This window comes from Arvicola amphibius, chromosome 10 (assembly GCF_903992535.2).
Source record: "Arvicola amphibius chromosome 10, mArvAmp1.2, whole genome shotgun sequence".
NCBI classification, from domain to species: Eukaryota; Metazoa; Chordata; class Mammalia; order Rodentia; family Cricetidae; genus Arvicola; species Arvicola amphibius.
Window position 1 is genome coordinate 94,061,218 of NC_052056.1, and position 25,708 is coordinate 94,086,925.

The window sequence follows — 25,708 nt, forward strand, 5'->3', positions numbered from 1 at the left end:
CCGTGTCAAAACATGAAAGCAAGAGCCCTACCCTGGTCCCTAGCATCTGTCTATATGGGCCTCAACCCAGGCTCATTCATCCCTCTTAAATACGTGTGATACAGAAATGTCAACAGAACCATTGAAAGGGAGACGTGCACCTGAGTTCAGGGGACCCTCAAGGTGCTGGAATATAGAACTGCTAGGACTGAACTTGGCCTTGAGCATCTGGGCCAGCTAAACTACATATATATCTATGTCCCCACTTCTTGTGTCCCCAGAAGAGTCTCATTAGCCTGGGAACTTGCTATGAAGACTGGGCTAGCCTCAAACTCATAGAGCTCCCCAGCCTCTCCGGAGGCCTTAGGTGCTGGGACTAAAGGCACACGCCACCACACTTGTATCACTTCTTGGGTTCTTGAGACAAGTGTCCCACTGTAGAATATAGGCTGGCCCTGAAATGTAATCCTCCTGCCTCAGACCCCCAAGTATTGGGATCACAAGTGTAAACCTCCACATCCAACTTGCTTTGTCACGTGTGTGTGTGGTGCCAAGAAACCAAACCTAAACCCGCCCACCAGCCAGACAAGTGCTCTACCACCGAGTGTATGTATCATCATGCCCCCACAGCACCACCCAGCCTCATTCCCGAGTGGGGGTGGAGGACACCCACTTCCAATCAAACCCTTAACAACAAGGCAGTCAAGGCCTATTAAATGAAGCTAGGAGCACCACCATCAGGATCTGCACGTTTATTTTGCTCAATGTACGACGGCTACATAGTGACTCACATTCATGAATATTCCATCACTGAGGAAAACTGCTAAGAATGGTCCGTGTGCGAAATAATTCCTTAGCGAAACACGGAGTTGGGGGGGAAATCACTTGATTAGACCTTAAAAGTAGTTCACTGCATACAGGACGAGAAAGCACAGGCATTCAGAGAACGTCCGCGGCGTTCTCCTGCACTGCAATAGTTAGAATTTCACCATGACGAACACCAGACATTAAGAGTAAGCTAACACTGGTGTTTCTTTAGTTCCCTCCCCCCGAAAAACAAAATATAGAACTGCATGTCACTATAGCAACATCCAAAACAGATCAATTTGTTACAATCACTATTTGGTAAAGCAAACTTTACCCTGAAAGGAAAAAAAAATTAAATAAAAAAAAAGTTTAAAAAATTTTGAAGTCTTAGTTTTTTTGTCATAGGAATACATAACACCTACAGTATAAGTTAATAAATGTCAAGCTACCGCATAGAAATGCAACACCAGCATGCACAAATACTGTATCAATAGGACGGAGGAGCAACCGCGGCACTGGAGACAGCGTCATAGGCAGGTGCGCTTCTCAACAGTAACGGAGAGGAGAAGAAACCATCCAAGCTCAAACATCAGGTCCCGCTCTTCCCTCTTCAGTTCTACCCTCTCACACGATTTTTCTAGAACACAGCCAGGGTCAAGGCTGACATTGAAAGAGAAACTAGGTTTTGCAATTCCAGTAGGTCATTTCCAAACACTACAGGCGGGACAAGGACATGCTCACTGCGATAGAAACAGACTAGGTAAAGCCCCGCTGGCCCTGTCCATGGCGGCTCTGGCGGCCAAGCTTCCTCCAGCCGTTCTTCCGTGGGCCTTGGTTAGTGGGTCCTTGCGCACTAACAAAGGAGGGGCCTCTGAGGAAAGGCATGCTAGGGCTGTGCAGAGGGACATCCAGCATCCTGCTAGGGTACTCACTTCGTAAGTGGAAGCTTGGTTTTGGTATGAGAAAAGGTGGCTGCCAGGTCTTTATCTGAACACGAGGAAACAAAGTCTGGGGTGTTGCCCATCTTGGGAATCCACGCGACCATGGATCCTCTAGAAGACAAACTGCACACTCTCCATGCAACAAGGCATGTTTTTGGGTAACTTATCCACAGTGAGAACGAGGGACCCAGGACTCTAAGGGAGACGGACCGCGCAGGACTTAGCAGCTTAGCTTTCGTCAACGTCACACGACAGTGACCTCACGACCCGAGAAGCCCATCTCAGCGTCTATGCTTTCATTCAAAGGGAAAAACAGGAAAGCTTAGATCAGACAGGCGCTGAGCACTGCCCTGGTGAGCACTGCCCCCCTGGCGAGCATCAGCTACCCTTCACCAAGCACTTGGAGAAGGCGTGCTGGGCCATGGGAAGGGGACAAGGACAACTGACCTGGGGACCCGGCTCCCACCCCGGACAGGCTTGAGTGAAGCTGTCTCTTCCCAGTGGGTTTCCTGCTGGCTCAGCTGCTTGCACCTGACGCTCCTCTTTCTTGATGACCACCCAGCCCTATACTCTAATTCAGTGGCCTTGAGACACCTGCACGCTGCCAGCACAAGGCGCGGGGGGGGGGGGGGAGACTCGGTGCTGAGAAACTAAGACAGGCAGTGACTGAGGAAGGAGCCCTGGCTGCTGGAGAGCGGAGTTTCTGAAAATACCAACATGAGAAACGACATACAGACCTGATTCTTCTCCATCTTCTCTGTGTGTGCTGCTTAACAGTTTCTGTTTGTGATGGGTTTAACTTAAAGAGTTAAAAAAAGAAAGAAAGGTATCCACGGCCAGTCACCTGCCAAGCACCCATTTTCCACACCTAAGAGGAAGTTCTGATTCTCAACATGAAGGAGCTGAGGAACCGTCAGACCAACCTGGATACAGTGGATGCAAAACTGAGCTGACGAAGAAAAACCCACAACCAATGGCTTGATGTCGTGTATGGCTGTCAGGTAGAAATACTGTAAACCAGAATTTAGTGTTAATACTGTTAACCTATCAGAGATTCAGACTCGGGGCCAGGCCTGACCCGTCAATAAAGGTCGTGTCTTCCACAATAAGCCTGTCCACTTGGGCAATTTAAACTATGCTTTCTCTGGTAGAGATCACCCTGGGGAAAGGGGAAACAAAACAAAAAACCAGCACAGCCACAACAGAGAGAGAACAGCCACAGAGCTGAAGAGGAGAGCGTATGGACTTAAGAATCCTTCCTGGAACCACAGAACACACTGAATGAGGGCCATCCATCTCCGGTTTCTCTTCTCATCTTAAAACCCTACCGTCTAGCAATAAGTTAAACTAAAGGCAGACAGCTCCACTTGCACGAACCTGCACAACAGTCCGGGCGCCCGTGTGAGGCTGCTACTCCGATACCAGCATAGCAAGCCTGACTTTCCACTAGTGGTATTTTGGCAAAAATGTCAAAGAGGCGATCAAAGACAGGACAGTCGTGGGTTTCTCCCTGGGAAGGTCAGCCCTCCCTTTCCCCTCCCCCACCCGACCCCCAACTCATGGGAAAAAAATAAAGACTGCAGTAGTAGCATCAGCGTGCGCTGCCAGTCCACCTGGGCCTTAATTGTTGCCTTCGCCGCCGTCGTCATCTTGCTGGTCGCTCGTCCAGAGCGTTAGGTTGTCTCGGAGCAGCTGCATGATCAGAGTGGAGTCCTTGTAGGAGTCCTCGTTCAGAGTGTCGAGCTCGGCGATGGCATCATCGAAGGCGGTCTTGGCCAGGTGGCACGCCTGCTCCGGGGCATTCTGGATCTCGTAGTAGAAAACGGAGTAGTTAAGCGCCAGGCCCAGCCGGATGGGGTGGGTGGGCTGCATGTGCTCCTTGCTGATCTCATGGGCTTCGCTGTAGGCCTTCTCAGACGACTCCACCACGGTCGCCCTTTTCTCCCCGGTGGCCACTTCAGCCAGGTAGCGATAATAGTCCCCTTTCATCTTCAGGTAGAACACCTTGCTCTCATACTGGGTCTCGCTGCAATTCTTGATCAGGTAGTTGTCCAGCAGGCTCAGCACATCCTGGCACACGGCCTCCAGCTCCTTCTCAATCTTCTCCCGGTAGGCTCGGACCATCTCTATCTTCTTCTCATTGCCGTCCGCGGAGGTCTTCTGCTCGATGCTGCTGATGACCCTCCAGGAGGAGCGGCGAGCCCCCACCACGTTCTTGTAGGCCACTGACAGGAGGTTCCGCTCCTCGTTGGACAGCGGTTCATTCAGCTCTGTCACCTGAAGGAAGAAGGAACCAAGCATCTTTAGGACACAAGATGACGATAATGGGAAAAGCATATCCTCCCACCAGCCCACCCATAATAGGTCCTTCAGCTACCCAGAGAGCTGTGGGCAGAAAGACAAACGCGCTCTGCTGGGCAGACGGGTAAGAAGTGACTGACAGAAAGGGCAAGGCAATTAATTCCACAGCAGTGAGCACAGTGTGCCCCCAGAAGTGCCTGTCAGCCCAGGTCTTACACAAGCCAGATCCACCAAGTGCAAACGTCAAGGGCTCTCATGTGCCATGGGCACACGGCAATGCTAGTGTGAGACAGCTGAGTACGTACTCAGCAGTTCGTAGGAAGCCAGCAAGTTTCCTCAACCTGCCCTGTTCCCTTGAGTCCTAGGCCCTCTGGGAAAGAATGAGTCACCCTCAAACTGACCTTTGAGAAAAAAAAAAAAGGAACTTTTTCTACTCCTTCGCTAACACCAAACAAATGACATCACAGAAAGGAAGTCAACACTGGGCGACTGGGCCAGACAAGATGGCTCAGAGGGTAAAGCCGCCTACTGTCAAGCCTCACAACTGGGATTTGACCCTGGGATCCATAGTGGCGAGAACTGATTCTCCCAAGTTGTCCTACGACCTTTACATGTCATACAAATGTGCTCCCCCAACATACATAAAAATAACTGGAATAAAGAATTTAAAAATGGGGTCAGGCAATTTAATTCCAGCACTCTGGAGGAAGAGGCAGGTGGATCTCAGTTCGAGACCAAACTAGTCTATAGAGTAAGTTCCAGGACAGCAAGGGCTACACAAAGAAACCCTGTCTCTAAAAATGGGCTGGAGAGATGGCTCAGTGGTTAAGAACATTGGTTGCTCTTCTAGGACCGTGGATTTGATTCCTAGCACCTACATGATGGCTCACAACCATACGTAACCACAAGACCAGGGGATCTGATGCCCTCTTCTGGCCCCTGCAGGTACCAAGCACACATATCACATATAGTACAGACACATGTAGGCAAAACATTCATACACATAGAATCTTTTTGGGTTTGAGGCCAGTCTCAAACTACATAGTGAGTTCAAAAGAGAACGGGACTAGCAACTTAAGACTCTGATCACGTGGGACTGCAGCAGGCCTGAGCTGGACTAACAGTTTCTAATGGGCTACACCACCTCTTGGGGCTGGGCCGCAGCTAAGCAGCGGAGTCCTGTCCTCGCACTCCAGGTTCAACTTGCAGCACTGGGGGAAACAAGGGACAAGAGAGGCAGCCACTTGGTGCTGGGGATGGAACCCAGAGTGACAAGCGCACCGCCCTCCCGCCACTGCACCATGCTGAGCCCAGTATGTGATGCTGACCTCTGGCCTTCTTCATTTCAATACAGTCAAGAAGAGGAAAGACCCGGACTCTGGTTCTGCTAAGACTCAAAGAAGGAAGTCAAGCAAGAAGCACTTTCTGCTCGAAGTCCTATTACTATTCCATGCTAACTGCAGCCTGAAGGGTACAGGCTGCCATCACCTCCGTCAGGTTCCCGTTGCTGCGAGGATCACAGGGCCAAAAGCAGTATTTCTTCTTAGAGCTCTCAGCTCACACTGGTTTGTTTTTGTTTTTGGGGGGTGGGGGGATCAGGCTGGAAGCTTGGAGGTGGAGACCATGGAGGCTTGTTCTCCATGACTTACTCAACCTTTACCTTCTCGCCCAGGGGTGGCACCACCCAGTGGGCTGGACCTTCATCTATCACCATTCAAGAAAACACTCCGCAGCTTTGCCCACAGATGACTCTAGCTGTGTCAAGTTGACACAAAAACCAAGAAAATAACCACACACCCCCCCCCACACACACACAAAAAACCAACCACCAAAGTAGCCAAGGCGCCTGGCCTTGACCTTTCACTTCCTCTGCTTTAGCCTCTTCACGGCTGGACTGCATGTGTGGCCAACTTGCCTCACTCCCGCTCAGTTCTAAGGCCTGTTAAGTCAGTACAAAACTCCCGAAGGGGGAGCGAGTCCAGGGCCCCTGGCATGCTAAGCCAGCCCTCTATCCACATACTTATTATACATGTTCATGGCTATCCTCAGGCGTTTGAGACAAGGTCTCAGTACAACATAGCCCTTAGCCACTGTGGTGGTACACTCCTGTAATAGCAGCACCTGGGAGGCAGATGCAGGTGGAGTTTGAGGCTAGCCTGGTCTACAGAGAGTTCCTGGGAAGCCAGGGCTTCATAGAGAAACCTTGTCTCAAAAAACAAAACAAAGAGAGAGACTATAACACAGCCCTGGCTGATCTCTAACTTATCCAACCTTCCTCTGGCTCCAGCACCATGCAGACACGCAGTGCTGAGGTGTGGGATGGCGCCTTTGAGAGACCTTGACTATTCTTCCTCGGCACCAGCGTCCCAGAGCCACCTCTGAGCTCTTCCTGGAGTCTCTTTGGCCTGACATTTTAGCTCTTCATATTTCTCCCATGAACCCCAACGGCAGCCTGTAAAAAACGAACTCCTAGGACAGACTGGGACCCAGGTCCCTGAGGCTCTCAGGCCACCAGCCCTGGCCTGCTCTCAGGTCTGTAAAGCCCTGCTGCAGTGCAGCCCAATCACTGTCTCAGATCCCAGGACAGCTCAAGTGCCTGCAGCCATGGAGATCCAGGTCTGGCCTTTGCCCTAAATCATGCTGTCCTTATTTCAAGAGCCTGGCGCTATTTAAAGCTCGGGTGACCTCATCAGCACACTCCACTGGCTCTGCTCTTGCTGCAGGACTTCTGGCTGCAGAGTTCAGAAGCAGCAGTGGGCGATTATGGAGACAGAGTTTAAGACTCCTTGCCGCCAACTGCAACATGGAGATTGTGCAAGGCCAACAGAAACCTTTAGCTAGAGTAACTCAGCCACATCTGGAACAGTCTCCATGTTCTCTGCCAGATAAAACTAAGAGGGAAACCTCAGGCTCGAAGACATCTATCTACTCAAAGAAAAAGGAACCAAGGGGCAGACCCACAATCCGGACCACTAAGGGGCAATGTAAGGCCAGCTCAGGCTACAAATCAAATTCCAGAACGACCAGAGGTACACAGAGACCCTGCTGCAATTTCAAAACAAAAACGAAGGACAACTGAAGTCAGAAAGGGAGATGGTTCAGCATTTGAGAGCACTTCTATTCTCAGTGGACTCAGGTTTGGCCCCCAGACACACACAACAGCCTATAACTTGCTTGAACTCCAGTCCAAAGCACCCATAACCAGGCATGCTCACACACATATGTACAAGCACAAAAGATACTTAGCCATACTATTTACGGCTCTCTTTTAAAACTTACTCAATTTTAATTGTGTACACCTGAGTGCAGGTGCCTTCGGGTCAGAAGTGGGCAGCAGGTCCTGTGGAGCTCGAGTTAGAGGCAGTTGTGAGCTACCCCATGAGTGCTGGGAACCAAACCTAGTCCACTGCAAGAGCAGCACACACTCTAACCACCAAGCTATCTCCGGGCCCCTAAACATTTATGTGCATGACTGTTCTGCTTCATGTATGTAGGCGCACCATGTGTGTAGTGCCTGAAGGTGCCAGAAGAGGGTAATGGAACTAGAGTCACAGATGGTTGTGAGCTGCTGCATGGGTGCTGAGAACTGAACCTGGATCCCCATCGAGAGCTCTGTGGGAATCAGAGGAAAACACTGTAGGGAAAAAAAAAAAATCTAGTGGTATTCAAAGAAGGCTCAGCCTTGATAGACAATCCCATGACAAAGAGCCTGACACCAGGGAGGGAAAGGTCAGCACCCCCACTAAATGGCCCATCCACCCCACCTCCATTCCGGACACAAGCCTCACTGTCTAGCCTTGGCTGGACTGGAACTCACAAAGATCTGCCTGCCCGGCCTCCTGGGTGCTAGGATGGGGTGACCTTCACGTGCCCCTGACTATCGTGTGAACGCAATCAAAGGCTACTCCGTAACTAGAAAAGGTAGAGAGAGTCCAAGTCCCCGTTCTTCAGAGCTGTGTGTTCCGTCTAAACACAACTCAGACGGTGGAGACGGACAAGATTTCCAGCCTGGAATCAAAGATGCTGGGTTTAATCTGCAGCAGTGTGTGTGTGTGTGTGTGTACGTACGTGTATGGGGGGAAACGCTTTCTGAACTCCTAACTCAAGTTCAAGTTTCTGTTAGTGACTGAAAATGGCAGAAATAAAAATTTTTGAGTAAAAAGGGTTGAGAATCTGTAATTCTCACCATGTCAGAAGTCTGCTGTTCAAAAGGAGCCAGGTAGTAGTAGTGCCAGCTGTTCTCCCCTCGAGTTCTCCCAGCAGTGCACAATCTTCCCTAAGATCAGCAACTATGGAGATCCTGGGGTAGCTACCTAATGGCTTTGACCTTAAAGCCCTGGAGTACCGGGTCATTCACACCATACCTGGAACGCAACACTGGGCCAGCTAAGAATAAGGCCAGCCATAGAGGCACACACCTTTAATCCCAGCACCCAGGAAGCAGAGGCTGGAGCTCTCTGGGAATCTGAGGCTAGCCTGCTTCACCTAGTAAAACACACACACTTTCTCTCCATAGACATGCATGGGTATCTATAGAATGTTCTAGAATGTGCATTCTGCTTGGGCAATAGAATGAACCACTGAAAAATAACCAGGTACAGTTCTGCTTAGTTATAGTGATGTGTGTATTGTACAGATGGCCCATACTTACTAAATAATAAACTGAAACTTGAGAAATCTTGTACCTTGGAAAACTGAAGAGCCTTTAACTTGAGCATCTGTGCAGAAGGGTAGAGAGACAGCTTCAGCACTGCTATCTTTAGAAGGCCTCTCTGTAAGGCTGATCCATCTGTACAAACTATGTGGTTTAGGCCGAAGTCTTTCTGGGAGTTCTGGGTGCTGGGACAGGTGCCCAGAAACACCTAAGGTACTAGTCTTTAGAGGACTCCCCTGGTGAGCACTGGTCATTTGCCACCTGTCTGGCTGAAGTGCACCCCATGTGATGTCCCTGGAAGCCTATGCCTGGCCAATTTTCACTGCACAGGATCTTAGCCACAAACAAACTGGCCTTGAATAATTAATGAATGTAAGGGTAACCTTGGAGACCCCAAAGTAAGCTTATTCCAGAAATTTTGAGTCAGCACACCTCTTAAGATCTGATGAGCTGGCACTCAGCAGCCCAGGGAAGGAAGATCATGGGCTATACAGTGAGACCCTGTCAAAAAGTATGACAAAGGAACACAGCCTTAAAGGGACAGCACTCATCAACTTTTTACAACCACCCTGTAAAGTAGGCAACTAAACTCACTTTACAGATGTGACCACGAGTGAGAAAATGTCCTTCCCCAGTCCCAGCGCTCACAGGTGCTCTGCACAGGAGCAAAGGATGATGCAGGTCTAGTCATATCAGAGAAAGCGGCAACTTCACTAACAAATACTTAAAGACTAAGAACTCCTAAAGATCACCAGGTGGTGGTGCACACCTTTAACCCCAGCACTCAGGAGGCAGAGGCAGGAGGATCTCTGTGAGTTTGAGATTAACATGGTCTACAGAGCAAGTTCCAGGATATTCAGGACAACACAGAGAAACCCTGTTTCAGAAAACCACCCCACCAAAAATGCCAGGATTAGCAGGTATGTATAGTAGGTGGCATACTGCTATAATCCCAGTATTTGGAAACTGAAGCAGGGGAATCACAAGTTCCAAACCATCCCAGGACTACATAAAAACCCTGCCTCAAAGATTTTATTCTAACCAGAGAGATGGCTTGTCAGTTTAAGCAGTCACGGTTAGTGCAGAGGACCTGAACTTGGTTCCCAGGGGACCTCAGACTCGGACTCCTCTATGTAACTCAGGCTGGAGAGGCCCTAACTCCCTCTTCTGTCCTCCAAAGGCTCCTGCATATACATGGTATACATTTAAACACACAGTTTTAAAAGAATGAGTGCAGTTCGACATTTGGGTCTTGTAGAGATGTGAGAGATTACAGCTATATGCCTGGGTTCCACATTATAAAGTTCTCAAACTTTATAATCAGAAATGGGTTCCTACTCAACTGTCTTTTTTTTTAGATTTATTATGTTTATAGTATTCTGTCTGCATGTATCCCTGCAGGCCAGAACAGAGTGTCAGATCTCAGTACAGATGGTTGTGAGCCACTATGTGGTTGCTGGGAATTGTACACTGGACCCCTGGAAGAAGTCAGGCTCTTAACCCCTGAGCCATCTCTCCAGCCCTCAACTGGACTAAGTGCTGTTACTCCTAATGATGAGAAAGATAAAGCTGGGTGTGGTGATCCAGCCTGGCTTGTTATCTCAGCATTTGGGAGTCTGAAAGCAGGAGGTGCATGTACTCAAGGGTAGCCCAGGCTACGTGAGACCCCATCTCAAAACAACAGGGCCAGACCTGGTAGCACAGATCTTTAATCCCAGCATATGGGAGACAAAAACAAGCAGACCTCCAGGAGTTTGAAGCTAGCCTGGTTTGCACAAGTTGTAGGCAGCTGGGGCTACATAGTGAGATCCTATCCCCCAAAATAATAATTTTTTAAAAATTACAATAAATTTTTGACATCTGTGATGTACCATTCCGTCAGTAGAGATATAGAGGGTTGCCTTCCCTAGCATATATGAAGCCTGTGTCCCCCTCCCCCAATAAAACTGTGGTAGCACTTGGTAGGGACAGGTCATTCTCAACTACACAGTGACTCTGAAGATAGCCTGGGCTACACAGGACGCCGTCTCATAAAAATGTATCTATAAAGGCTCCATTAAAGAGACCGACCTAAGAGCCAAAAATCAGAACTCACATCAACTAGTTTCAAATCTTAAACACTCTCCACTATAAAACTAGCTCTTCTCAGGCAGTGAGGGCGCACGCCTTTAATCCTCACTAGGGGAGGCAGAGGCAAGAGGATCTCTGAGTTCAAGGCCAGCCTAATCTACAAAGTGAGTTCTAGGAGAGCCAGGCTACAGAAAAACCCTATCTCAAAGGGCAGGGGGAGGAGGGGGAGCGGGGGAGAAGAAAAAGAACTGCATTCACAAGCAAGGGTGACCCAAACCAGGAAATTCAGCACTAGGGAGACCGAGAGGGAAGGTCGCCACAAATTCTAGGCCAGTCTGGAATGAGAAGAACTCGTCTTTAAAAACTAAAAGAGGCAGAGGCAGAGGCAGAGGCAGAGAGATCTCTGAGTTCAAGGCTATCCTGATCTACACATTGAGTTTCAGGGCAGTCTGGGGTACATAAAGAACCGTCTCAAAAAAAGGGGAGTGGGAGCATAGCATTTGAAAGATGGCTAAGTAGGGAGAAGCACTTGCTGCTGTCGGGTCAACTAGCTCAGGTCTGCCCACTCCAGCTGCAAGGGGTCCAATGCCTCTGGCCAGTAAGACACACAATTTAAAATAATGATTCTTAAATTTAAAAAAACCACCCTCCAAAGCATCTGCCTTCTGTGTCCTTGTTGACATGTGCAATGGTGGCCAGGACCAACTCTGTAGGTCTCTTTGAACCTACACCTTACAGAGTAAGCAAAACTAGCTGGCCAGGAGGTTCTAGAGAGCCCCCTCCACCCTTTGTGTCTTTCTATATGGGTGCTAGAACTGCGAACTCAGATTCTCTCCTGGGGCAGGCACTCCCCAGCCCCATGCTTGTTTCCCCTGAGAGGGGGCCATGGGCACTAACGCACCTCTACCAATGGTCAGGACGAAGACCGCTGCAAAGAGGAAGACCTACTTTAGACCACACACCTGAGACAGGACAACCTGGCTCCTATTTCCAGGCAGCTCTCTTCTGTAGCTGCAGGCCCCCACTCGTCTTCTACCCTGCACTCCAAGCCTGCTCCTGTGACTTGCCCTGATTCACCAGTGCCCTGAAAGGCAGTTCTCAATGCACAGGATCAATCCAACCCTGTGCTTGTGAAAAGGGCCCTGAGCCCACCACCCACCCCTTTCCCCCAACCCCCGCCCTAAACATGGACTCTGGGGCTGGACATGGCTCAGCAGGTTGAGAGCACCAGTTATTCGTCCATCAGACCCAGGTTGTTCCCAGCACCCACAGAGCAGTCGGTCAATCATCAGTGGGTCTGACGCCCCCTTCTGGCCTCCACAGGCACTGAACACGAGGTCCACAAATACATGCAGGCAAAACACCCGCACATATAAAGTAACCTTTTTTTTTTTTTTTTTTTTTTTGGTTTTTCGAGACAGGGTTTCCCTGTAGTTTCTAGAGCCTGTCCTGGAGCTAGCTCTTGTAGACCAGGCTGGCCTCGAACTCAGAGATCCGCCTGCCTCTGCCTCCCGAGTGCTGGGATTAAAGGCGTGCGCCACCACCGCCTGGCGTAACCTTTTTTTTTTAAGTAAAAAAGCCACTGAGGAAGTAGCGCCCTGTGGAGAGCATGCACTAGCTTGACGAGGGAGGGGCTGCAGCCCACCAGCGAGAAAGAAAAATCCATGTCCAGCAAAGACACTCCATGTCCAGGAATCCTGTTGGCTTGGCTATCAAAACAGCTTTTTACCAAAACTAGGTAACCCCAAGTTAGTTAAAATATTCTTAAAGCACAGCCGCACAGAATCATAACCTCCTCTCTCCCCTCCCCTTTGCTCTGCTCCTTCAGTGTCTCCTAAAGCCAGAGACTTTTCTCAAATCTCTCTGCCCCTCCACCCAATGATTTATTTTTTATTTTATGTGCACTGGTGTTTTGCCCGTATGTCCATCTGTGTGAGGGTGTCAGATCCCCTGGAGGTAGAGTTACAGGCAGTTGTGACCTACCATGCAGGCACTGGGAATTGAACCCGGGTCCTCTGGAAGAACAGCCAGTGCTCTTAAGTACTGAGCCATCTCTCCAGCCCCTCTCTGGGCCTTCTGTACTTTTGCTTTTGAGGAGTTTGTCTTGTCACCCCCAAACAAAAATAAAATAAAAATTACAATAAAATGTTTTAAAAGGATTGTATGTTAGCATTCCAGGCCAGCCAGGGATGTTACACAGTGAAACTATCTCTCACATGCACCTGTGCCCGTGTGTGAGTATGTGTAAGGCCAGGGATGACAACGAACTCTTTATCCTGCCTCCACCTCCTCAGTGCTAAAGTTACAGGCAAGGGCCACCTCATCCGCTTAAGTCTCTGCCTTTCCTCTTCCAGCCAAGATGTAGATGGAACTTGGGTTTGGCTTTACTGTAGAACCTGGTGGTCCTCCCTTAGGCCTTTTCTGAGGAATGTGACCCAATCAGGACACTGTACCCTCTCAGTACCCCACACACCCTGTGCCCGAGAAGAGTCTTCCTCCTAAGAACTTGCAGTCATTCTCCCTGGACCCCACAGCACAAGCACACATAAAGAACCCGGAGGGTAGGCCGGGCGGTGGTGGCGCACGCCTTTAATCCCAGCACTCGGGAGGCAGAGGCAGGCGGATCTCTGTGAGTTCGAGACCAGCCTGGTCTACAAGAGCTAGTTCCAGGACAGGCTCCAAAGCCACAGAGAAACTCTGTCTCGAAAAACCAAAAAAAAAAAAAAAAAAAAAAAAAGAACGAACCCGGAGGGTTAAGTCAACCAACACCAATTTCTGGTCTTCATATCTTCTCTTGCCCCCGCCACCTGGATTAAAAGTCCAAATTCAGGTTTCAAGTAAACAAATAAGTGGGGTCAGAGAGATGGCTCAGTGCGTAACCTGATGACTGTCCCCAGGATTCAGGTGGTTGAACGAAGAACCTACTCCTGCTTCTCCTGCAAGTATTCTGACTGTCACAAGCTCCAGGGCTCACACACCCACATCCAAACCCCACTCCTCTCAGTTAATGATTGTTGTCAAACTGTTGTTACATTGTTAAATACTTAGCTAGAGGACAGCCAAGGTGATGGCACACCTCTAATCCTGGCACTAGAGAGGGAGGTAGAGGCAAGGCAAGCCAGGGCTACATAGTAAGACTGTCTCAAAACAGACAAAAAAAAAAAAAAAAAAAAAAAAAAAAAAAAAAAAAAAACCTTAGCTGGGAATAATGGCACATACTTTTAATCCCAGTACTAGGAAGGTAGATGGCCAGGGATACAGAGTACCACCCTATTCTAATAACAAGTCTAAAGAAAATGAAGGCACTGGAAGCCAGTCTGGAGCATCCCCATTCCCCATCCTTCCCATGCTCTGTCTACTAGCACTGCAGTACTCTATTATCAATCACCTTCCATGTTCCACACCTACTGGCTTTTGGGGAAAAGGGAGTCTACTTCCTCTTCTTTTATTTTAATCTTTTATTTTAATTCACTGTAGCTTGGGAATAAGGTGCAATGGTACCTTAGATGCAGAGCCTTGGGATCAATATCCAGGACAACAAAGCTCCATTAGCCATGCCCTTTCTTCTCTCCCTCCCCTCTGCTAATGGTTTCCCAGTCTTCTTCATCCAGCACTCCCTAGTCTGCCCTGGTCCCAGTCCTATGTAACTGCCAATTCCCCAGCACTCCATTGCAATTCCCATCTCCTGTGGTGACCTTACAGCTGCAGCCATCATGGACAGAAAGATGCCAAGCATGAGTCTTGGTCAGCCTGGAAATTAATGAACCCAACCCATTCTTAAGAAGGTCCTGGGGCTCAAAGGCAGAGCTGCACACATGGGCTGGAGATGTATCAGAAGGCAGACAGCTTTTGTAGAATGCAAGAAGGGCAGGCTGTGCATGACTAAAATCCAGCTCCCATGGAGAGGTGGAGGCAGGAAGATTGTAAATTCAAGGCTTGATTACAGTGAAGCTGAAGTCAGCCTGAGCTACACGGGACAAACCACACAGGACCCTGAACATGCTGTGCCCACATGCTGGGCTGTACTTCCAACCCTTTCCCGAGTGTGTGCACTACTCTAGGGCATTCATGTCGTCACCTAGCTGTCAACTGCTGAGCATATAACAATCCTTTCCATTTCTCCTCCACTCGTTCATTTTTCTCAGGTGCCCCCAACCAGGCACTCAACCTTGACCTTAACTAAACTCCCTCTGCCCCTATTAATCCCTCCCATCCGACACCTCCTTTTTACACATTCATGATTTCAAATGGCTGTCTTGGCTACAGACTGTTCACTGAAATGGGCTCTTGCTATGTAGTCAGGGCTAATCTGGGACTCACAATTCTCCTGCCTCAGCCTACTGAATGCTAAGATTACATAAACTCACACTACTACACACACTTCTTCCACATAACTAACTCTAACAAAAACATTGAAGAGAGCCTCCCTCATGAGTTGGTTTTAACCACTTCAGACTACAGGCCTTGAATGCTGCCTATTGTGATAAGGAATGTTTAAGAAGTTGTTCTTCCTACACCCAAACCCCCCAACCCTGCCAAACACTGCCCAGGTATCACTGTATCTATAAAAAAAATCCCATTGAAAAAGAAATAAAAACAATTTCCATCTCTCCCCTTTGATAATCCCTAAATCCCCAAAACATGGTTTCGAGAGACAGGGATTTTCTGTGTAGCCCTGGCTGTCCAGGAGCTCACTCTGAATACCAGGCTGGCCTCAATCTCAGAGATTTGCCTGCCTCTGCCTCCTGAGTACCAGAATTAAAGGTGTGAACCACCACCACAGTTCAGCTCCCAAAATGTGTATCTTCTCCTTCTACCTTATTTGAAATGAGGTCCCTTCATTTTTGTCCGCAGCATACACCAGGCTGTGAATTTTGATTCATCCCACCTGGACTAAGGTAACACTGAGATTACAGTGGGCACCACCACACCAGGCTTTGGGTGGGCCTAGGAATTTAGAATTTGAGCCTTCAACACTGAACCATCTCCCCAGCCCATATGATGTTTTCTAAAGACCCGGACTCACTCACTACGTTACCCAGGCTGGCCTCAACCAGAGCTCAAGCAATTCTTTTGCACTGGCCTCCCAAAGAGCTGGACTATGGTGCATACCACCACAGCTGGCTAAAATCGCAACATTGTTGGTGTCAAAAAGGTTCCACCTTCCCCCAGATCTGTTTCTTTCTGGTGAGGCGCTTCCGTTTAGTCGTCTGCCTTCACCTCTCCCCTCCGGACACCTGATGGCGAAACTACAGCACTTACCTCCTCATGCTAAGTCCAAGCTCTCCCTGGTTAAATGACATTTAAGCATACTGAAAGATGGGGTCAATGATAGTTAATATAAGAATCTTGAAATTCCCCAAACAAAACAGCCCTAAACTAGACAGCAGTTACAAGGTCAAGGGGCTAAATAAATAAATGCGAAGAATCTTACATGTACCTGCAATGGAATACATACCAATATTAACACATGCATCAACTAAGCCAGTTGAGAATATCTGTAATCCAACACTTGGGAGACTGGGAAACAAAGATGAAATTTATGGCCAGTCTACCTAGAGAGACCCTGTTGGAGAAAAACATAAGCCTATTGTGTCGAAAGCCTGAAATCCCAGCACACAAGATGCAGAGGCAGAACAGAAGGTCAAGGTCAACCTGGACTCTTCCACCCAAAGCTACAGAGGAGAAAAACATGCAGTGGCGTGCACATACACGCTAGGCAGGCAACAGTGCCAAGCTAAAAGCAAAATGGACTTAAAACATGCAGTTGCCAAGAAATCAACTGGGTGTTTACCAGTCTACCAGAGTTAAAAGAACGGCCCCTTAAGAAGCAGCACCAAGCTGGTACAATGGTGCATCCTTTTAATCCCAGTTCTCAGAGGCTGAAACAGGTCAATCTCCAAGTTCAAGTAGATCCTGGTCTACATAGCAAGTTTCAGGGCAGCCAAAGCTACACAGTGAAACCCTATCTCAAAAAGATAGAAAAGAGCCGGGCAGTGGTGCTGCCTGCTTTAATCCCAGCACTTGGGTGGCAAAGACAAGTGGATCTCTGTGAGGTACAGGCTAGCCTGGTCTACGGAGCGAGTTCCAAAGCTACGGGGAAAAAAAAAATCCCGTCTCAAAAAAACAAACAAAAAAACACAAACAAACACAAAGGGGGGTTGAGAAAGCAAGCAAGCACAAGGGCAGCATGGACAAGGCATAGAAGAGCCCACTCTACAGAGCAGAGTTCACCTACCAAGCAGCTCAGCAGTCAGCATCACCCTCTCCACCCACTCCTAACCCACCCAAGATTTCAGGTCCCTCATGGGAACAGGAGCTGAGGGTAAGCATCTCTTTAACACCAAGGGGGGAAAGGAAATTACCTACCATCTGCAGAAAAAAACCACTACACTCTGAGGCTGCTAACTGTGAATGTAAAGATACTGCTGGTAATTTGAGCATCTGTGGCAAATAAGGGGTAATTTTAAGTAGTCAAAAAGCCATTTTCTGAAATGGTAAATAATCCCAAAGGGGGCCAAGAAAGCAGCAAAGTATTTAGACACACACAGATTGCCAATATGTTGCGAAGTGGAACACTGGTGTGCGTGTGTGCAGAGGGGTTTGTTTATCACACCACTGTTCCAACCCCAAGAAGTGACAAACAGCATGAGCTGCCCACATGGCGATGAGTGCAAGACCCACAAACACTCGACCACTGAGCTGCACAGCACCCAAGTGCAGTCTTAGTTCATCCCAGAACTCAAGCGGCTAAGGCAGAAAGATCAAGTTCCAGGACAACTCAGGCTACACAGTAGAATCTTGTCAGTAAGGGAAAAGGTATTCGGGGACAGTGAGACGGCTCATCAGGTAAAGGTGTCTGTCACTAAACCTGACAACACCAGTTTGTTCTCTGAAATCTCCACGGTGTAAGGAGATAGCCACCTCCCATGTTAGTCTCAGACCTAAATGCACTCTCAATATAAGCACAATGTGATAAAAATTATTTGTAAAATGTAACATTCCTCCTTCGCTTTATGTATGGTGTTTTGCCTGCATGCATGTCTGTGTCCCATGTGTATACAATGCCCAGATGTCAGCAGTCAAGCCCTCTGGAACTGGAGTTACAGATGCTTGTGAGCCATATGGGTGCTGGGAATCAAACCCAAGTCCTCTGCAAGAGGGACAAGTGTTCTTAACTACTGAGCTATTTCTCCTACCCCCAAAAAATGCAAAAACAAACAAAACAAACAACAAAACCCCACAGGTTTAGGGGCTGGAGAGATGGCTCAGTAGTTTGGAGCCAGCCTCAGCAACACAGGGAGATCTAGTCTAGGGGAGCAGCAGGTAAACATCTGAGTTCAACTGCTAACAACAAAACCCCCCAGTTTGGCCTCCCACACCCTCAAAGTACAAACACCACAGGGCATCTCGCAGATATAGGTGTTTAAATATGGCATCCCGAGTACCACATCACATCAGCTTCCAGTAAGCTGAGGATACCAAAATGATTTCCATGGCATCCAAAGAAATGTTCTATAGCCTGGGCTGAGGATGTGGCTGAGTTCACAGAGGGCCCACTTAACATACAGAATGATCCCATTCCCAGCACCATATAAAACCAGGCATGATTGTACACTCCTATAATCCCAGAACTTGGGAGGTGGAGGAATGAGAAAACATAAGTTCAGGGATTAGCCTTGGCTACACAGGTCAACCTGGGTTTGATCATGATACCATCTCAAAAAATGCGAGTAATGGGGCTGGAAAAATGGCTCAGAAGTTTAAGAGCTCTGGGGGCTTTTGCATGAGTTCCTAGCATCCACATCAGATGGCTCACAACCACCTGGAACTCCAGTTCTAGGGTATCCTCTTCTGGTCCCTGAAGCCATGTGCAAGCATGCATTGCACATTATATACATTCCAGAATGAACATACACACACACACTAAAGTAAACCTAAAAAAAAAAAAAAAAAAGCCAACGTGAAAACCTCTATCTAAAAAGATCTGAACCTGTCTTGGTGGTACCTGTACCTGTAAGCCCAGTAGTAGGGCGGTGGAAGCAGGAGGATCAGGTGTTTGAGATCAGGTTACATGGTGAGTACAATGCCAGTCTGGCTTTTTTTTCCCATATGCGAGAACACATTTGAAAATGGAAAAACGACAGCACTCGGGAGGCAGAGACAGGCGGATTTCTGTGAGTTCAAGACCAGCCTGGTCTACAAGAGCTAGCTCCAGGACAGGCTCTAAAGCTGCAGAGAAACCCTTTCTTGAAAAACCAAAAAAAAAAAAAAAAAAAAAGGAAAGAAAATGGAAAACGACAACTTTTTCCTTTTTACCATTTCATAAAGCTAATGCTCATGGCACATCAGAGGCATTCAAATCAGGTGAAATGCTGGTGGTAATTTGCTTACCTCCAATAGCCCCTTACAAGAGTTAGACATGGTGGTTTATTTTTGTAATCCCACCACCCCGTCTGGGCTACAAAGTTTCAGGCCAGTAAGAGCTACTCAACAGCTACTGCCTAGTCTAAAGAAAGGCATGGCGACACACGTGACACACCACTCCGGAGGCGGAGGCAGGCAAACAGGTCTCTATAAGTTCGAGGCTACCCTGGTCTACCCAGTCTTGGACTAGAGACCGTTTTCAAAAAAATAAAAGGGGGGACACTGATGGCACAGGTCATAACCCCAGTTCAACCACAATTTCAAGGCCTACTGATAAGAGTTCAAGACAAGCCTGGGCAACTTAGAACTGTCTCAAAAGCAAGAGTGTTGCACATGTATCTATCTCAGCTAAAGCACCTGCTTGGCATGCAGAGGATCTGGGTTCAATCTCCAGCCCCGCAAATAAGAGGATCTTAGAGTCTACATGCAAATAACATGAAAATAATGTTTAAAGGCTACATCTGTGTTGCTTTTGTAAAACTACAGGGTCCACTGAGTCCAAGGACACAGGCCTACCAGGGCAGCACTCCATATGTCTGAGGATACTAAATTCAAGGCCAGTTTCTACTATAGTAAACCTTAAAACAGCAAAGGCTGCCTGCCTGAGACATGTCTCCAGGGTGCTGGTTAAGAGTACTTGGGCTTTTTTTGTTTTTTTGAGACAGGGTTTCTGTGTGGCTTTAGAGCCTGCCTTGGACCTCACTTTGTAGACCAGGCTGGCCTTGAATTCAGATATCCACCTGCCTCTGCCTACCACATGCTGGGATTAAAGGTGTGTGCCACCACTGCCTGACTTGAGGGCTTGGGCTTTTAACTCCAGATTCAGAAGGAGCCAATGGTTGTGCCCTCTGTGGGCACCTACACTCACACGCACATACCCACATACAGACACATACATATAAATAATTAAAATAAAAACAAATCTTTTTTAGAGCCAACCATATGACAGTTTCATAATCAAAATGACACCAAATACCTAAAATGAAATCTGAGAGCAGAAAAATGACTACTAAATGGTAGGAAAAGTGGCTTGGAAGGTAGAAGCAGAAAGATCAGGAATGCAAGATCTTCAGCTACAAAGCAAGTTTTCTGAAGCCAGCCTGGGCTACATGAGACCTGCCTCAGAACTAACCAAAAACTAAAAGGGCCAGAAAGATGCTTGGTGGTGAAAGAGCAATAGCTGGCTGCTCTTGCATAGGACGTGGGTCAGCTCTCAGCACTTACATGGCAGCTCAAAGCTGTAAGTAACTCCAGTTCCAAGGAATCTGACGCCCTCTTCTGACCGTCAAAGGCACTGCATGCACCTGGTGCACTTACATGGAGGCAAAGCACTCAAACACATAAATCCTTTGCTTTTTTCTTCCATGTTTCTCATGGATCTAGCAGAATACAGAACAATCAAAGTCCGGCCAGATAAAGTAGGTTATGGCTGGTGGACCTGCAGGTGAGTGAGAAAGGAACACACGCCCCTGAGCCTGGCAAGTCACCGAACATGCTGGGAACCAAGATACATTCATCTCCTAGTGCATAATGCAGGCTTCTACAGCTCACCAGGCTCAGTCACTGCCTGGGGAGTGCTCACGTGGGACCTACTACCACACAGCAGGGAAGTCCATTCACAAGAGTCAGTCTTGGGCTTGTTAAGAACACCAGCCATGTTTCCACAATCTCCCAAGGCTTAATAGTTGGCTTGGATTTCAGATGAATTACTCGTTTGTTTAGGTGAATGTCATATGGTTTTTAAGTCCTGTGACTCTTTACATGGAAATACAAACCTAGTTAAAAGCTAGGTCCCTTCCTCTGCTTTAGGAAACAGTCGAGACGTCTGATAATAAAGACCAAGGGACAACCAATTACCAATGGCTGGGGGTGGCAGTGGATACAGTCCAGAGCTGGTAATTATTTAAATCCAGCAAGCTGGGTTTATAGTCCAGGCCAGTATCTCTTCTTAAACAGACAGCCTCATCTTCCTCCTCTTTGGCAGGGTCTCCTGCCTCCACTTTCCAAGACATACCCAGCTTCCATTTTTGAACTAAATAAGGGCAATGGTTGCTTAACTATGTAGGAAATATTAAATATTACTAAATTGTACTGTTAAATTTTGTTATTGGACTGGGTGAGATTAAGATGTTGTATGACTTTTATAAAAACAAAAAACCCACATACATATCAGTTGGGTGTGGTGTCTTAGTCCTATAATTCCAGCACTTAGGAGACAAAGGGGCTAAACAGCTAGAACTGAGTTCAAAGCCCATCTGGTCTACATAGTGAGACCCTGACTCAAAAAAAAAAAGGGGGGGGAGACACAAAAAACAACATTCTCTTCCTTTTTTCAAGACAGGGTCTCTGTATTCCTGGCTGTCCGAGAACTCTCTCTATAGACCAGACTGGCTTCAAACTCAAGAGAGCCACCTGCCTCTGCCTCCGGAGTGCTGAGATTAAAGGCGTGTGTCACCGCTGCCCAGCCCTTCTTCTCAACAATATGGAAGTATTCTTCATAAACCACAGCTCCTCAAGTATCAGACTCTGGATCCAGCTGCTGGGCTCTACCTTTGAAAGAATATAATGACAACAGATATTCAAACACATCTTTTAAATAATTCAGGAAGCACACGAGGGCTTTTTGTGTTTTGCTTTTTCGATTATTTGGGAGAATAAAGTACTTCGGGGGGGGGGGGGCTCAGCAGGTAAAGATGCTTGCTGCCAAGCCTCATGAGCTGAGTTCAATCCCCCAGACCTACACGGTAGAAAGAGAACCACTCCTGCCTGCAAGCTAGCCCTCTGGCTGGTAACCATTAAAGGAAGAAAAAAGGAATTTAATCTTCATCTTGGTGTTGTGAAGGATCACGTGAAAAACAAAGTTAACCGCTCTCTCCACTCTAAAGAGAGCAGCCTAAACCCCGTAATGGAGAACAGCTGGCAGAGAGCCACCTCGGAGGAACCTGCGAAGGCGTCATTACTCCATTAGGGTAATAGCTATTGATCTGGCTCCTGGAAGAACTAGCAGAGAGGAAGGATTCTAAAATCCATTGATTCCACCAGGAAGATCTGTTTATGTAACTATGGCCGCCTTCAGCCACTGTGACTTCCCAGCTGAGTTCCTAAGCCAGGAACGCCAAGGAATTGAGTAGTCCAGAACCTCCTCTCCCCCAGGATGCAAGTACCTGCAGCCTACTTAGTATATTAACTTCTCAAGAGGCTACTGAAAGCCAAAGACAGGATAGCCCAGTGGTCTCCCCCTCGCCCAAAAGAATGTGTTCCAAGATCCATAGGAGATACTTGGAATTGCAGCTAATCCCAAATACTGCATCTCTCACACATACCTGTGATGAATCTAATCTCTTAGACAGGCACAGTAAGAGTAATAACTGATAATAAAACAGAACAATTATAACAACAGGCTGGAACAGAGATTGAAGACTTTATTACACTGTAATAATTTTGGCCTGTGAGTAGCCAAAGGCAAGTGAGAAGACAGCAACTGAAAATGTGGGGAGGGGGCGGTGATACTACCTAACGAGCTGGAACCCTCTAGGCACAAGGCTCGAATGCAAGATTACACATTCATCTTAAATGATCTAACTCTCCTTTCCCAGTTCAGAATACTGCCCTGTAACTATTCCTATCCTAGTCACCTACACACATGGCTATGCATGGATTCCAAACATGGTTTTCCCAGAATAATCTCCCTAGATGCAACTAAACCTTAATTTCTTTCATCATGGGAAGTTAAAGCTTGCAGGAGAGCTCAACTGGGGCAGGAAGACTAAAAATCTCCCAAATGGCAACTGTTCCATCCTTCTGGTGGCGGGGGCTGAACCCAGAGAGTCACACGTGAGACACGGTGGGTGAGCTAGCACCACACTGGGAACCAACTCTGAGCCTGTTTCAAATAAGTACTGTGTGGAAACTGGGGGTGAGAGGCAGGCTGATGAGGTTTGGAAAAGCGTTTTTTTATGAGACCTTTATTTTACAAATCAATTCTCCCTTTCACAGTATGGTAAGCATGAGCAGACACAAGTGGAGCAGAGCACAACCTCCCCACGTTTAGATGGGAAACACTGTGTGTCGGGTGCTTATTCCCTAACAGTTACTGCAGAGGGTCAGCCATCAGTTTTAAGGCTTTTATGAAAGCCTGCCTCATTGAGATAACCCTAAATGCACACCCCACCTCTGCACTACGACCACAGGGGCATTTCTTATTTAGAAATTCCCTCACTTCTTTATTGCTGGGTTTTTTAAATAAGTGAGATGAATACTTAAAAAAAATATGAAAGTATCCTATAGTGCTTTGTGAAGGGACGTTTATGGTGAATGGGCTTGTCTCCAGAAGTCACTACCCTTGTGCGTGTCTTCAGGGACATCATTTTTTTTTTTTTTATTTTGGAGAATAAGGCCTATATGGTAGCAGATGAAGTGTTCGATGCCACCTGGCTTGTCAGCTCATTTCTGTATTACCTTGGACAAATGCCATCTGAAAACTCCCTACCAGCCCTTAGGTGCATTGCAGCCTCTGTGTCATTGTGTGTGACATCACTGGGTTGCTATGGATATAGGTGCGAGGTCACTCGCTCTCCTGTGGAACTAGAAATAGGGGAGAATTAGAGTCTAAATATCACAATCTGAAGACATTTCCAACATTAGTGACCTACTCACGTCCAGCTTGTATCCTTTAATCGCTAAACCCTTACAAAAAGCAACTGGAACACACTAATATAACAGTATTTCCGATTTTAAAGTCAATTATTTTTCAGGAGATGACAAAAAAATCGTAGCTCATTGAATTGGGAAAAGATAAGCACCTGGCATTTGAAAAAAAAAAGCTAGAAAAAAATGAAAAAATTAGCTAAAAAAAATAATACCATCTCTCTATTCTTTTCTTTGAAAGGTTGAACATGCAAGGCACACTCTGGTATCCACTTCACACCAAGAGCTGCATTTAACAACCTTTGTTACATAAGGCAGGAAGTTAAATATTAAGGGAGTGGGAAACCCAATTATTCATTTTTCTACTTAATTTTGCAATATGCAGTACTGCCCCTTCCTCTGCTGGCAAACTGGACCCCAACTCATTAATAAATGACTGTTACTGACAAAATGGTGCAAATAGGAAGGATTTTGCATCTAAGACAAAAATGCGACAACTGGAGACGAAGACCAGTATTCTCATTAGTATAAGGATGCATTAGGTCAGAGGAAAAGCCTCAGATACATTTAACTTAAAAAAAATTTAAAAGACTTTTTCCCCTTTAAACTAACTCCTCCCAGCCTCCACCCAGTCTAGGCTCTCTGCAATATGACAAATGCAGAATCTTCTGGAATGACTTGATACTGCCTCCCACCAGCGCTTTGTTTGCGATATCAGATCAGACAGAATTTTTTTTTACACTTATGGGAATTTCGGGAGACTCGTGCCTACATTCAAAAGAGAAACTGCATGTCACAAATTGAATCAGTTAACATTCAAAGGCATATTTAACCCTTTTCAATGAAAAAAAAAGAAAAATGAAGATGGCATATTGAGGGCCATGAACGGAAATGCCAGCGACACACTTAGCCCTCCCTCCGTAAAAACCAGAGGAATTGCTTTGGGGAATGGGTAAAGGGAAACCTTTTGTTAAGAAAATGTGAGCAAGGTGGTTTCGATTTTACACCATTAAGCTCGGGTTTTTTTGGGGGAGGGGATCTACATTTTTTTTCTTCCCAAAATGTTCTTTAAAGGTTGTGTCAGTGGAGAAGATGATGATGGGGGGGGTGTTGGGAGTGGGGAGGCGGAAAACTGGGAGACCTGCTGAGTGAATGGAAAGGCGCCGCCCAGACACCAGGGAGAGAAAAGAGGAACCGCATCCATGCGGTCCCCCCCGCCCCCACGCCTGAGCTGGGAGGAGGGGAAGTGGGGCACAAAGGATGCGCACGGCCCCCAACTCAGATCCCTGGACATTCAGGGTCACATAGAGACCACCCCCCACCCCCGAGCAGAGACCAGCCACACAAGACCCCGCCCCAGCCCCGAGCTCGGAGAGGCTGGGAAAGAGGCCGCGTCACCACTCGGGTGCCGGAGTCGCTCATTAGGACCCGTCCCTAATCCCCTCCAAAGAGTGAGATGAAGAGGTGACCCCACAGTCACGACAAGGCGAATTGCCCCTGGGCATGCCTTCCAAGCCGAGGACCGTGGTGTAGGGAGCGCTAGGGCGAGGCAGGGGGGAGGGGAGGAGACACTCACGTTCTTCATGGCCGCGGCCATATCGTCGTAGCGCTCCGCCTGCTCGGCCAGCCGGGCTTTCTGCACCAGTTGCTCGCGGTCCACCATCTTCGCTGGGCTGAAGCGGGTCGGCTGGAAAGAAGGAAACCGAAGACCGCCTTGAAGGGCTTTAGGGAAAGAGAGAAGCGGCTTGGAGCTCGTGTGTCGGAGGGCCGACCCACGAAGCAAGCTGCTCAGGCGAGGACTCGCAGGAGGCGGCACGAGATGCGACCGCGGGACCCGGCGCAAGGAGGCTGCGGCTCCAATGCGTGCCGCGGGCGGACAACC

The 25,708-nt window shown here is 47.8% G+C and overlaps 1 protein-coding gene across 1 annotated transcript; it reads right to left on the bottom strand.

The window, feature by feature from the left end:
• Positions 1-716: 716 nt before the first annotated feature.
• Ywhag (tyrosine 3-monooxygenase/tryptophan 5-monooxygenase activation protein gamma) lies at positions 717-25,708 on the bottom strand. Its single transcript, XM_038346593.1, has 2 exons — positions 25,403-25,708; positions 717-4,004 (listed from the first exon to the last, which is right to left on the bottom strand). The coding sequence occupies exons 1-2, from the start codon at positions 25,487-25,489 to the stop codon at positions 3,348-3,350; spliced, it is 744 nt and encodes a 247-aa protein (XP_038202521.1). The 5' UTR covers positions 25,490-25,708; the 3' UTR covers positions 717-3,347.